Raw genomic sequence first — 13,702 nt, forward strand, 5'->3', positions numbered from 1 at the left:
CTGTTTCTGGCTGGCTCTCTCTTTATGGACACACAAACTGCAAGTTCCTTCAAGTCAGACTACAAGTTGCTCTCCAAACAATCATTGAAGAGTTTTTAGGCTATAAAACTGAAGGAGTTTTTTTGCAGGGGTGGCTGGTGAGAGGAATCAGTACCTAAGTGAATAATTTTACACTCAGGAAAAGAGGTGCTGGACTGAGATGCTGCCACACAGAGCAGGAGTTGTTCTATCCATTTCAAAATCCTCTTCATCAGATTCCACCCAAAGCATCTTATCCAATTGCATCCTTAAATCTGGGACCTGAGGGAAGAACAAAAAGATACGAAAGAGCCTTTGCTCTACCTGGATAAGGGAAATCACTTCCAGCAGCATCTCAGCACAAATTCCAGCAACCAGGAGGATTCTCCAAAGCATCTCCCTAATTTCCTTGTCTCTTCCAGGTATTTCAGATGGCAAATATTGTCTTTCAGGGAATATTAAACTTCTCACTTGACCCCTCGGAGTTTGTAAACCATGTTAGAATTTAACCAAGGTAAACCAGCTCCACTGTGAATAACCTTTATTAAAAAGATAAAGAAATTATTATCGACAGAGAGCAGCCTGCTGGGACAAATAGAGACAGAAATATTTTAATTATAACCAGATTGAAAAAAGAATCAATAATAATGACATTCAAATAAGCAGAATTCTAATTAAACACTACAAATGATCAGCTTAATTTATGAGATTGACAGCACAAAGAGCCTTCTTGATTCAGCCTTGTATTGATTTCAGGGGGACACAGGATCAGCACAGCATTCAAGTCTCACTGGTAAAAAAAGGAGGAATCCTTAATATTTATATTACCTTCAGCAGGACAGCAATTTTAAAATGTCTTTATGTAGTACCATGAAATCCCTGCATTCATCTTAAGACAGTATTATCCCTTAAATAATTATATCATGTTTCTGCTTTAGCAAATAATTATGGATATCACCATTATAACCACCTCTGGATTTGGGAACCCTTAATTGCTATAGGGACCAGTTAGTAGGGATTTCCAAACTACATTTTAAACACTTTTTAACAACTACTTTTTTAAACAGGACCCTTTTCAAAGACATCTGTCAGCCATTATTATGATAGAACCAGAACAGTGTTATTGGTACCTGCACCTACGCATAAAAATATAAATAAAAAGAAGAAACTGAGATGTTCTGAAAAAAAAAACAAAGGCAAAAATAAAAACTCCAAACTCCTTCTGCTTTTTTTGTTGGGCTAGATCTTTTGGAGATACCAGAAGAGGGGTGTTGGTGTCTGCAAATTGCAACACAAGCGAGCTGCTTTGAAATCTCCCACATCTTCCTCCTATGGGTGATTTTTCCACTGAAAGTTCTGGGTGTGAAGGCAGAGGAGAGGAATCATGTGGTCTTTGCTTTTAGGGGCAAATTATCTCTTTATTTGCCACTACAGGTTCTTGCCATGAAAACCTGTCTGGTTTTGGGTCAGTGAGGTGGGTACAGTACTACATGGATTCTGACAGTCCCATAATGGAATATATTTTACTCTAAGTGGCATTAGGAAATGTCATTGAATCATAATTGCTTTTCAAAATTAGCAAGATAAATCAGAGCTCCTTCTAAAACAGGCTTTGACTTCAATCTAAAAATCATGACCAAGAACTTTATTCATAATTCTCTCGTAAAACTAATTGTACTAAACCACCAAGAGGTAAACTTTTAGATAAAATGTAATATATATATATATATAAAAGCAGGAGTACCCTAAATACCCTTGAAATCTGGACCTACTCCTCAGTGCTTTGTCTTCTCAGCCTGATTCAAAGCTGGTCTGCACCAGAAATCCAATCTGACAGCACAGTCAGCACTCAGTTAAAACCCAGACATGTATTTATGCCCACAGATACCACATGCCATACACACTGGGTTCACACTGGCGACTGCAGGTGTCAGCAGCCCCCAGCTGATCTGCCTGCCCATGCAATCCAGGAACAGAGCCTGTTACAACTCTTAACAGTCACAGCAAGGTGACCAGAGCAATGGGGACACGCCCCAGAGGCTACCTTGGTCTTTGTACATTTTGATCTGTTCAAGAAAATTTTAAAAGAAATTCCCCCTGGCCTAATGTCTCCCGACTTCCTATACTTTTCCTGCATTTTTTCACTGAGCCAAGAACACAAAGGAGACCTTAATACTGAAAGAGGCTTGTGAGAAAGATGGAGAGTTTTTATCAGGACTTGTAGGGACAGGATGAGGGACAACAGTTTTGAACTGACAGGGGGTGGGTGTAGATTGGATATTAGGAAGAAATTCTTTATTGTGAGGCACTGGAGCAGGTTTCCCAGGGAAGCTGTGGATGTCCCATCCCTGGAACTGTTCAAGGCCAGGCTGGACAGGGCTTGGAGCAACCTGGTCTGGTGGAAGGTGTCCCTGCCCATGGCAGGCAGTAGAGCAAGATGATCTTTAAGGTCCCTTCCAACCCAAACCATTCCAGGATTCTATGACTCGAAGAATTTCCTTTCAAACCTCTTCCATGAGCAAGGAGCTGGCGCTTCCAATGAAGTTAAACTGGTCAAGCTGATTCAAGAGCTACTTCTCCCCAAGTTTAAAAGGCCATCTCTAAATTCTGAGATTGAGAGCAGGAAAAAACAGAGATTCATGGTTGGGAACAAGGTAAAAATGTATCTTGAAGGTACTTTCCCATTTCATTCTTACTGAAATTAACTTTGCCCAGCTCCTGAGTTCCCATGCCTGAGGACATGCACAGGGATGATGTGTCCTGGCTCTTGGCAGCAGTTGTGTGGTGAAGGGATTCCCTTGGAGAGTTGCCAGTTTCTATCCATGCAGATATGATTCTAGCCAGTGCTCCCCAGACTCCTTCAGGGAACTGCAGGAGCAGAAGGGAAAAAATCACTTAGGAGGAGACAGAGTTCAACTTTGTGTAAGGTCAACTGCAGTTACAGAAATAAAAAAATGGATTTTAAATTGCATGGACACCACATAGCAAAGTCTGACTGCTGTCATTGAGCTGGGAGAATTTAAGGAGGAGAAAAACAAGCTTTGAAACTTTGAAACTTTAGAAAAGTCTAAATAAACTCTAGGTTTGATCTCTCCATAAACATTGATTTGAAATGACTGCCTGGGTGTCTCTCACCTGCCACCGCAGAGCAAAATCCTGTTGTTAATTGATACTTACTGCAAAATATCTAAAAAGGCTGTCAGCAAAGTCTTGCTTTTGTACTCAATGCCGTGCTTGTCACAGAGGCTTTTCACCAGGGGAGCCACTTTCCAGTAGTTGTGCCGAGGCATTGTGGGGAACAGGCTGCACAATGGGATGAGGGAGAGTTATTGCAAAGCTTAGCTTTCTCCCTGTTCAAAATATTCCCCTGCCTCAGATTATTCCCATTTTTTCCCCAAGGATGATACTCACTGGTGCTCGATTTGGAAGTTCAGGTGCCCAGTGAACCAGTCATTGAACACAGACTGCTTCACGTTGCAGGTTGCATGGAGCTGGGAGGGAAAAAACCCAAAACCCTCAGATAATTTCGATTTTATTTACCTGTAAGTCCAACAATTGAAGCCCCAGCAATCGCTGCCCACCCTAGTCTAGCATAAAAATCAAGGCAAAGTAAGGGATTACAGCCATCATTACCCTGAGGAATTCAACACAGTCTAGACTAGCCAGGCTGAGTTTTTTATCCTTGATAAAACAGGAAATTGCTGCAAACCCACTATGTGGGATTATACTGCTGGAGGCAGGATAGATGTGAGCAAAGCTCTATTTACATATTCTTTTTTATCAGGCAATTTAGTCAGATTTATCTGTAGTAAACTTGCAGCCTGTAGGGTAAAAAGAAAGCTATCCCACTTTGCTTCCCTTTAATTTGCCTAAAAAGGAAATTGGCTGTTATACCACCAGTACTTTTCTATAATAGGGAGGGGAAGGGGTTGTGAAAAATATGCCAAGGCCTTTCAGTGAAAAAACAAGATTTTTTTAAATCTAGATTTCCTGTTTTCCAACTAAAATTTTAAATGGTTTGAATATCACAGACATGTTTATTGAATGAATGGAAGGGCAAACCTCATTAACAGTTAATCTAAGAGAATAACAACGTTGTCTTTGTTTTATAATTTAGACCAGCAGACCCAGTATTCCAGAAAAAAGGAGTTTCTCACCTGAGTAGACACCCAGTCTTTGTTCTTGTCATAATCAATGTCCATTGGGATGTGGTTCATCTGGGACACCCAAATAAACCAGCTACTCTCAAGGTACCTGGGCAGATAAACCCAGAAATTCTTGTCATATCTCTAATCCCATCCAAATTTAACACCAAAACACTTGGCTAAGTCTCTTCTTAAGTGAAAAAGCACTTCTGGAGTTTAAAAACCACTCAAGTTTTAGATGCAGATGTCCCTGAGCAGCCACCACCCCCCTGAAGTTAAACTGTTTCTTCTGGACTATTAAATTCTGAGAAAATAGTAATTTTAGTTTTCATTTCTTTCTTTTGAAGCTCAATATTGATTACAAATATTAATTATGGGGACTCTGGGTCTGCTCTGAGTTACCTGGACAGCCAGTAGTACACCATGAAGTTGTTAAATCCCATTAAAGGAACATACATGAGGCAGACTCGAATGTTGAAAGTCACAACCAATATCAGGTCCTGTAAAAAAAAACAAACAAACAAACAAAAAAACCCCAAACAAATCAGGATGAAAATCAGCCTTTGTTGATGAAATGCCTCCACTCCATCCTCTCCCTTTTACTTGAACTGCAGCTTAAAAAATGGTCTGATATGCAAATTTCTGATTTATCAGGAGTATGCTCCAATCTGCATAAGGCGGCTGCGTCCCTGAAATATTCCTGCTTAACCATCAATAACTGCAGACAACAGCCCTGCCATCACACTCTGGGTCTGGGAATTTCGTGGTAACTTTTATTTATCTGCTGAAAGGCTAAAAACCTCTTCTAAACTATTTTCTCTTGCTGCAGCAAGCCTAGAATCAGCCTTCTCTATCCTTTCTCTCTCTTACCCCTCAACCACCTGCCCAATAGGAGGTGAAGGTGGATACAGTGACATTTTTGGAGTTTTCCAGAAAGGAAAGCAGTGCTTACCAACCACTTTTTCCTCTTGATTGCAAAGTAGATTGTTGACAGCTGGAAGAAGGGTACGAGGGCCAGTGGGGCCAGCACTGAAGGACAGAACAGAAAAAGAAAGATATTTGTAATTTCACTGCATCATAAAAATGATTCTTTTTTCCAGTGGAAGAAAAGTTGCTGTCTTCCACTCATATTAACCTCCATGCACCCACATAATCTCTTCCTTTTTTCTTCTCATCACTTCTCCATTTCTTCCCCATCCCTGTATCTGTTTGATACACCCCCATCTACATCTCATAACCCAAACAGAGACTTAAGGGGCAATTCCTCCTCATAGGGACCTTCTTTAACATGAAGGAAGCTTCCTGGAGCTCTCATTTCAATGGGAATATCTTTAAAAACCCTTATTTTCTGGGGGAGGAGATGCACTCATGGTTTTAGGGGATACTCACAGATGAAATACTTGTGCTGGTAATTGTAAGGCATGAACTTCTTCTTCTGCTTTCCAAGCTGAAAAATGAAAAAATAATGAAATATTCACAAAATCACAGTTAAGTTTATTTCTTCATCTTGTATTTTTTCACCAATTGCACAAAAAGTTTCTTAACATCACCCCAAACTTTTGTAATATAATTCTTCAAAAGACAAAATAATAAGGAACTAAAGCAAACTACTTCCAGAGCTCTAGTCTGCACTGGATCAACACTGAAGCAACAAATAAACTGCATAAACAAAACCCCTGAAATCCAATTTGCTTATCTATAGTGTGCCTAACTCTGGTCCTGTTAAAAAGCAGGAAGACATGAGAACTGATTTCCTACATTTTCACTCCATCAAACCCACTGGAGCACAGCCAACCTGCTCTGGATGCTCATACTCCTACATGAAAGATCTTTCCCAAAATCCCTGACAAAATCCTTCCCAACAGGAGCCAGTGGTTTTCTATCAATAAGTATTTTGTATCTCCCATTGCAGGAATCTGTCTGGGACAGAGCTGGAATTTTCCATGTGCCTTGGAGAGTTTCTTCAGCAGGTAAAAGAGAAAGAGGCATTATTTTAAGAGGCCATTGTATCTGGCAACAAGGTAGTTTCATCACCCCGTCAGTAAAAGGAATTACAAGGAAAAGGCAAATGAGCCCTTGCCTATCCTGATGCTGTCAGAAACCATAATGGAAGCACGGAGCATCTATTCATAGTTTCTCTTTTTATGAAAGCCATAAAATTCAGGATTAGGAAATCATTCGCTGCATTTGCGTTCAGCGTGCAGCAGCTCCACCAGCCCTGAAGGATTTGGGTGCCCAACAGCTCTGGCAGCCAGGAGGATCCAGAGGGAACATGTGACTCACTAACCCTCTCTGATGCAAGCTGGGCTGACTCACCCCTGGAGCTGCCTTCAAGGTGCTTGCCCTTACTTAAGCACCGATTTTTAGCCTTTGTTTCTCAGGAGCGGGTGCCTCAGCATTACAATAACATGAGACTCTCAGATCTTGGAACACTTCGGGAATTATCGTAATATCCTAGAATAGTCTGGGTTGGAAGGAGACCTTAAAAACCACTTTGTTTCAAGGCACAATCTGGGTGGTTGTCATTATTATATATTAGATACATATCACACTCTAGCTTTCTGTCACTAAATCTGCTTTTGCAGACCTCCATGGAGAGGGTCTTTCCCAGGCTGAAGAGCAGAGGATGCATGTTGAGGTCAGGGTCCTTGCGGAAGCAGTTGGGCTTGGCGTGGTGCTGATTGTGCAGGTGGTTCCACCAGCTGGCAGGCAGCCCCTGCATGGGGAAAAGGGCGACACCAGGGATTCAAACTGGAGCAATATCAAGGATCCCATCTCTATTTACTGCAATTCCCTCACAGGAGACCTTGCCTGGATTTAGGGACACTCCCATCCATTGCTTAGTCCCGATCAGCCCCAGAGAACATTCCCACCACTACCTTCAGCATGCTTATCACCACCATCTGCAGGAGATGATTCCACCTGGGCTTCCTGAAGACAGAGCAGTGCCCCAGATCATGCTGGAACCAGCCCATCTGGATCTGGGAGACAAAAAGATCACTGAGGAAAGAGAACTGCTTTATTGCAATAATTTGCCTTGTGAGTCTCTGTAACTTCATAGTGTGAGTTTCATCCTCCTTCTGATGTGTCAAGAGACACTCACAGGGCTGGGAACTTTCATCCAGGCCACTGTTCACTAGAGCTGCTCAATTCCAGATATTAGTTTTATCTGGAATATAGGGAAAGCAGCAAAGCATCACTGCAATTAACTTCACTGTCACAGCATGGAATTCTGTTGCTACCATCATGAATAATTAATTTCCAAGTAACCAGCCACAGCAAGTCTGTGGCTTCACTGCATTCCATATTTCCATGGAAATAGAAGACTGCTCTTTGAGGGATATCTGCCTTAGCAGATATTAGGCAATTAAAACAGATTAATTAAATAAATTAGCTCATTTGCACCTGCTCCAGGGGTATCTGAGCAAACTTAAGCATTCAGTGCTAATAAGAAAATCTTAATTTTCCTCCCTCTGCCACACCCTTTAATTTCTCCCATCTAAGTTCTACAAATCCCTATTCCCTCCTTCCCTACACCCACACTGAAATGGATCCTTTGCTTATATGGCTGAATTTACTAATCCAGCAGAAAAGTATTCAGGGCTAGAGGGGACTCATAAAGGACCCAAAAAATACCAGAGCCATCTGACAGAAGAAACAGAGAGCCAAAAAATGCAGGTGAGAATGAAATATTCCTTCTTTTTCCTGTGGTAAGTGATTAAATCAGCTCATCCCATCTTGTGAAAGAGCCAGTTCCACAAGAACCCCACCATCCCGAGGGAGCAGCCTGTCAGCAAAATGAGATCAGCTGTAGGCAACAAAAATTGTGACGTAGAACATGCTTGTCATCTTCAGCCAGATAATGGGATCTAAGGAGAGGCAATGCATGGGATGGGAGCATTCCATTAACCCTCTCCAGCTGGAAGAGCCAAGGGTGTCTGCAGCATTCAGCACCCGTCAGCAGTTTACCTGGGCAGTGGTGAAGAACACCATGCCAGCCAGGAAAGGCACCAGGGATATGCCAAAGTACCAGACCACGAGCCAGGATGCAGCATCCAGGACCAGGAGGTGAAGGAAAATCAGGAAGAAGAAGAAGTAATTGGGCCTCAGAAGTCCCATCTTCTCAATGGTGCAGCGCAGCTCACGAAAATCCTCCAAGAGGGATTTCTGTGGGTAAAGAAAAGGGATTTCTGTGGGTAAAGTGAATATTAATGCACTATTTACTTTGAAAACATCATAGAGCAAAGCCAGGAACCCCAAAACAGCCACAGAAGTTGGAGGAGATGTTCTGTGAGTAGGGGCTCTGTGCCAAAACAAGCATGAAGTCAACAGATTTTGCTTTGATTCTGAGACATCCCAGCGAGGAGAACAGAGCAGGATTTGGGGCTCTGGAGCTCATTCCTTGCTCCCAGGGGTCATGTTTCCGTGCCTGCCCATCACCACCCACAGCACCAGGCGTGCTCCCTCAGAGACGATTCCTGCTACCTCTCCTGTTTTCCTTCTCCTTCCATGCTGAACCCTGAGCCATTCCCACCACTGGAATCTAGGGCACTCACCTTTTTATTAGACTCAAAGCTGGGTTGATCAGGTGCCAGCTCCCCAATCAGCAGAGATTTCAGGTACTTTTTCACCAGGGACTTGTCGTTGTGGAATGCCACAAAGGCATCCTGAGGAACACAAAGGGAGGGAGTGAGAGAGGGCACATGACCGAACACCAGAGCTGAGCTTCTCATTCCCCAGGTCTGGATTATAACACAAAATCCTGCTCCCCTTGTCCATTTTTATCTCTCCTGTCACTCTTTCCCATTTACTGGAGCTTGGCCCAAGGAAGCTGGAGGAGTTTCAAGCACCCAGATTTCATAAATGCCCCTGGGTGAGGCTGGTAATAAACATGAAAGGGTTTGATGAAAAACCCTTTGCAGAGGGAAACCTGTTCCTTCATCTGCTTGCTTCAGCACAGTCTGTCCCTAGAAGGCTCCAGCCAGAAGCCCTGCCCTATGGATGGGACCCAGGAGCAGGGAATGAGGTGTGTCTCTGCCATGCTTGGGATGAGACTTTGAAATCCTGTCTGTGCAACACTAAGGCCATACAAAATAGATGCTGAAGCCTCATATTCAGCAGCATAAACTGGGTGTCTCTTACAGTTCCCTCCCAATTTCCAGAACAAGTTGATGTTCTGGGGACGTGGGAACACAAATGACACAAAAGTGCCTGTCCAAGTACCATTTCAAATCACGGTTTCAAATCAAATATAAACAATGGAAAAAGGATGAGATTCCAGATAAATCAAAACTCTTCTTTAACTCATATCCTCAGTGGATTTTCCAGAAGAAAGGTAGAGAGGCTGGCCATACCCTTTTTTCTTCCAGAAAGAGCAGATAGAACAAAATCCTCATTTTGAACAGTCTGTTTTTGCTGATTTTGGCTCTGAAAATCAGCAGGGATGAGCACAACCCAAATATTCTGCACAGGTCTGGTCAGGATCAAATCCCTGGAAGAGGGCAGAGGACTTCCTTGGAGCCTCTTGGCTGGAGACAGTCTCTCTCTGAGTACTGTAGTCTAGAAAAAGCCAGAACAGGGTGACTTTTGGGACATTTGAGCTTTTTTACAGACATCTAGTGACCCTTTGTCACAGTGACAAATGAACAACTCTGTCCGGACCAAGAGGACTGGGGGAAATCTTTCCATCACGATTTTGTGCCCCTCATCCTCCAGGTCTTTATACATTTTCATATCCCTCCATCTTGCCAGGAATTCTGATTTAAACCATAAGAATCTATACTGCAGTTTGGAAACAGGAACCAGAATCCTTTTAAGCAGAAACTCCTATCCATGAGATCAGTATCACAGATTCTATCACTGAAAGCCTCTCAGTCCTGCCTGTTCTTCCTCCTCCCTGGTCTTAGGCCCTGATTAGCATCACACTAACTTTAAGATTAGAGATTAACTTTAAGAACTATCACCTACAACACACATAACTCACAACATTTGACATCAATTAAATGCTCTGTAATGGCCTTGCCTTGTATTTTCAAAACAATTACCACAGAGGAAGAAAATTCTCACTATGTATAGACTATTATGAGTTCTAGAGCAGTCAAGATTTGTTGGGAAAAAAAATCCTGGATCCTGGTTTTAGGTAAAGTCCTGCACCAGTAATTTTTTGAGACACCTTCCAGTCCTACTTTTCTATGTGGATTTCTTTGAATATGTGAACAAGCAGCACTTTAAAAGCAAAAAGAGTGATTAGGATTAGCAAAGGCAAGACACGAAGTGTTGTTAGGATGCAACACAAACCCCCACTGAACCCACGATTTTGGCTGCTGGTTGTGGTCCTGTCTTCAAAGGGATATAGTACACCTAGAGGTTTGAAAATACCTTTAAGATCAAGTAAAATCAGATTGTAATTATTGCTACAATAAAAGCAAGTAAGATCAAAGGTCATTTTTAAACACATTCTCTGTGCGGTTAAAGCCCCTGGGTGTCTATAAATACAATGATGTAAATTGCAGTCCTTGCAGGAGCTGGGAGGACATAGCTTGGGGACAAATCATTCCATGCATTCTGCATTCCTTGACTCCTTCTGTAAAAGTCCAGTGGCAGAAAGTGCAGGAGATACCACTAGGATCTCTGGGCTGGCCTATGCTCTAAAGGTCAGTGAACCTGGGAGAAACCAAACAAGACTCAAGCCTCCCCTTTTGCTTCCTCTGAGATCACCAGGTATTTTTCTGCCCCAGGGTGCAAGGGATGAAATGTGAAAAGTAACTGATCTGGTCCATTTTGGGCTCGTAGTTAGAAGTGCTATCCCATTCCACACGCTGAAACCTGAGGAATCAAGACAGGCTAAGCAACTTTCTTCAAGTCAGAAAGTCTTGTCGTGACAAGAATTAAATCTCCCACATCACAAGTTTATGCTCATGTTTCCAATTCTCAGATTTCTGCCTATTCAGAAATTCAGCGTCTCCTTTCAGCATAGTCTGGGAGATCTGCTTAGAATTTATCATTCCTGCCAAAAAGCACCAAATGATTTTAGATAAATCCTCTAGATCAAAGATTTTTGCAGGAATCTCTGGAAGATCTGTGATCAAATATATTTGTACGACTTTTCCTTATGTCCTGCAGCCCAAGGTCCTCATGCTGCTTTCTCAGTCCGCTCTCTGACCAAGCACAGTGATGACCACCACCAGACAGGACTCCCCACCACGTCCTCCTTCCCTGCCACTGGAATCAACTTCCTCCGCCACTTTCCCAGCTCTTACCGTGGCATCCTGCCCGGCATAGTGGCTGATAACCCGGCTGCCCCCGGGATGGCTCTTGGAAAACTGGCTGACATCATAAACCTTCCTGTCAACCACCAGCCACTGCTCCCGGCTTTGCCCGCGGCCGTTGTGGATCCTGATCTCTTCCCAAGTGAAAAGCTGTGGAAAGGCTGGAACAGGTCCCGTCCCTTTCTCGCTGGGGCCAGTCTGTGGAGCCATCCGTGCTGGGACTCTCCAGTGCCAGCTCCGTGTCCAGGCTGAGGGTGGCCCATCCTGGCCTGCCCGTTATACAGCCCCACTCCAAGCCACTCCCTGCGCTTCCAAGGGCTGGTTGGCTCTCCTCGCCCAAACACACCCATCCCAAGTTCCCTCCTCTTCCAGACGCTTGGACACACCCGTGAGGAAAATCCCTGCTCCTTCTTGTCCTTTCTGAGCTGCCTTTGCAAGGTCTGACTGCTCCACGGAACACAAACAGGAATAAAGACAGAAATTTGGGAAGACCACCTGTTACCTCTAAATGGCCTCATCACCACCCAAATCCTTCAGGTTGTTCTTGGTCTTTGAAATTTTCTTGACTCTGGCATTCTGAATTAATGTGCCTTTCTCAACTAAATAATTGATTAAAATACCACTAGATCAGAGTAAAGAAAGAACACATTAAGAAAGCATTCTTTATTTTCAGTTAATTTGGCTTCTATATTGATAATACTTTGCATACAGTTGATTTCAGAATTTCCTGTATGTTCCTGAGGCCATGCAACCACCTAATTGTTCAAGTAATTCATTCATGAGTCTATAACATTAAAATATTTTGTAGTAATAGCAGTAGTAATAATAGTGATAAAAATAACAACAACAATAATAATAATAGCAATAACTGTTAACACCAACTTTGGCTATAAATTCAGAAACCTATGCTTAAAGGCAATGTTGACAAAACTAACTTTACTTAAACACTACTCCTGCAGAAACCAAGTCTATGCCTCTCTGATATAGTGAAGGTCTCCTGTGCAATAAAGAGGTAAAGAGTTCTCAGCTATAATAAAATGCAGTGACAAGGCAATGTCAAGTTTCCTATGAACTCGCATCAATTTTGCAGAAAAATTTAAGCAATGTAAATTAAATATTGCCCTGCTTGAGATCTAGCAGTGTCTTAATCCTGGTTGGGATTTTTTAAATCCAAAATTCCAAGCCTTGGGTGCTTTTGAGGAAGGTACAAGCAGCAGGCAGACATGGTACAGTCTGGGGTGGTAGAGATGGGGTATTTCCATCATACCCCTTTGTAATGCAATACTGAGTTAAATTCTGACTTTTCCCCCTTGCCCAAATGTTCTATTTATGTTTCTGAATTTCTTAGGTCTATAACTCCAGATGTGGCCTGCAGTGATGCCCAGTCCCTGCCTGAAGCTGGGCAGCTGCAGGTCTCAACTGTCTCTCGTGACAATGAGCTACCCGGACAATTCATACTCTGGGATTCCAAGAAAACTGTGGAGCTCCCAGTGTGAACTCCCAGTTCTGAGAAGGACTGAAAACACTCAGGTGAAGCTGCAGACTTCAGGACAGAAAGATAAAGAAAGATAAAGGTAAAAAAGCCAAACTACTTTCTTGACCAACGCACCTCAGCAGAGTGAGGCGTTTTCCCTCTATCCTAAGCACAGAGTGGGCAGTTTTCTGGCTGACATGGAACTCTAAATGATGCAATTCTAATTCTTCAAATCATGTAGCATCTTGCAAATTATTCAGTCAAGCCCCAAACTGCCATTTAAAAGTGCCTGACATGTGGCAATTGGTGAACCACCCAAAGTAAAAGAGAAATGTTGCTAAAAGAGATGTTGTAAAAGAGAATGCTGCTATTCATCAGAAGAAGTGATAAAAGAATGGAAGGAATAATTTCTACCCTGCTGTCACATTGTATTTTGTAACTCTTTATCTTGCTCTAAATAAAAGCTGTAAGTGTCCACGCTAATGATGTGTTCATGATCTATGTACATGTACAGAGTCTTACCTAAATCAATATTCAGTACTTGAGGTGGTGGCAATGAAATATGCAACAGTTTGCGCAATTTCCTGCAGATGTGGGGTTTTGTGCACATGTGAAAAAATCAAGTTACTCCATAGCTGGCTGAAAGTACAAAAAACCCTTCCCATGGCCCTATATTCAGACTTGTACATGTAGCAGCTACTTCAAAAGGAGGAGATAAAAATGCGAGGTTTGGTTTTGGTCTACGAGGAGATGCAAGATAAAGAGCCAGGAATGTACTGGAGTGAACAAATATGGGA

The 13,702-nt window shown here is 42.6% G+C and overlaps 1 protein-coding gene across 1 annotated transcript; it reads right to left on the bottom strand.

The window, feature by feature from the left end:
• Positions 1–563: 563 nt before the first annotated feature.
• Positions 564–11,309, bottom strand: LOC137476180 (acyl-CoA (8-3)-desaturase-like). Its single transcript, XM_068194304.1, has 11 exons — positions 8,720–11,309; positions 8,133–8,330; positions 7,043–7,144; positions 6,751–6,879; positions 5,553–5,610; positions 5,116–5,192; positions 4,566–4,663; positions 4,176–4,272; positions 3,430–3,509; positions 3,196–3,321; positions 564–2,886 (listed from the first exon to the last, which is right to left on the bottom strand). Exons 1-11 carry the CDS (start codon positions 8,894–8,896, stop codon positions 2,835–2,837), a joined length of 1,194 nt encoding a protein of 397 aa, XP_068050405.1. The 5' UTR covers positions 8,897–11,309; the 3' UTR covers positions 564–2,834.
• Positions 11,310–13,702: the final 2,393 nt, after the last annotated feature.

Source organism: Anomalospiza imberbis, chromosome 6 (genome assembly GCF_031753505.1).
Source record: "Anomalospiza imberbis isolate Cuckoo-Finch-1a 21T00152 chromosome 6, ASM3175350v1, whole genome shotgun sequence".
In the NCBI taxonomy this organism is placed as follows: Eukaryota; Metazoa; Chordata; class Aves; order Passeriformes; family Viduidae; genus Anomalospiza; species Anomalospiza imberbis.

Excerpts from the sequence above, each read along its gene's own strand:
- LOC137476180 (XM_068194304.1), bottom strand. The coding sequence starts at position 8,896 with ATGAGAAGCTCAGCTCTGGTGTTCGGTCATGTGCCCTCTCTCACTCCC. Across the intron at positions 7,145-8,132 it reads TGTTCTTCACCACTGCCCAG|ATCCAGATGGGCTGGTTCCA; the intron begins GTAAACTGCTGA and ends TTTGTCTCCCAG. Across the intron at positions 4,664-5,115 it reads TCAAGAGGAAAAAGTGGTTG|GACCTGATATTGGTTGTGAC; the intron begins GTAAGCACTGCT and ends TTTTTTTTACAG.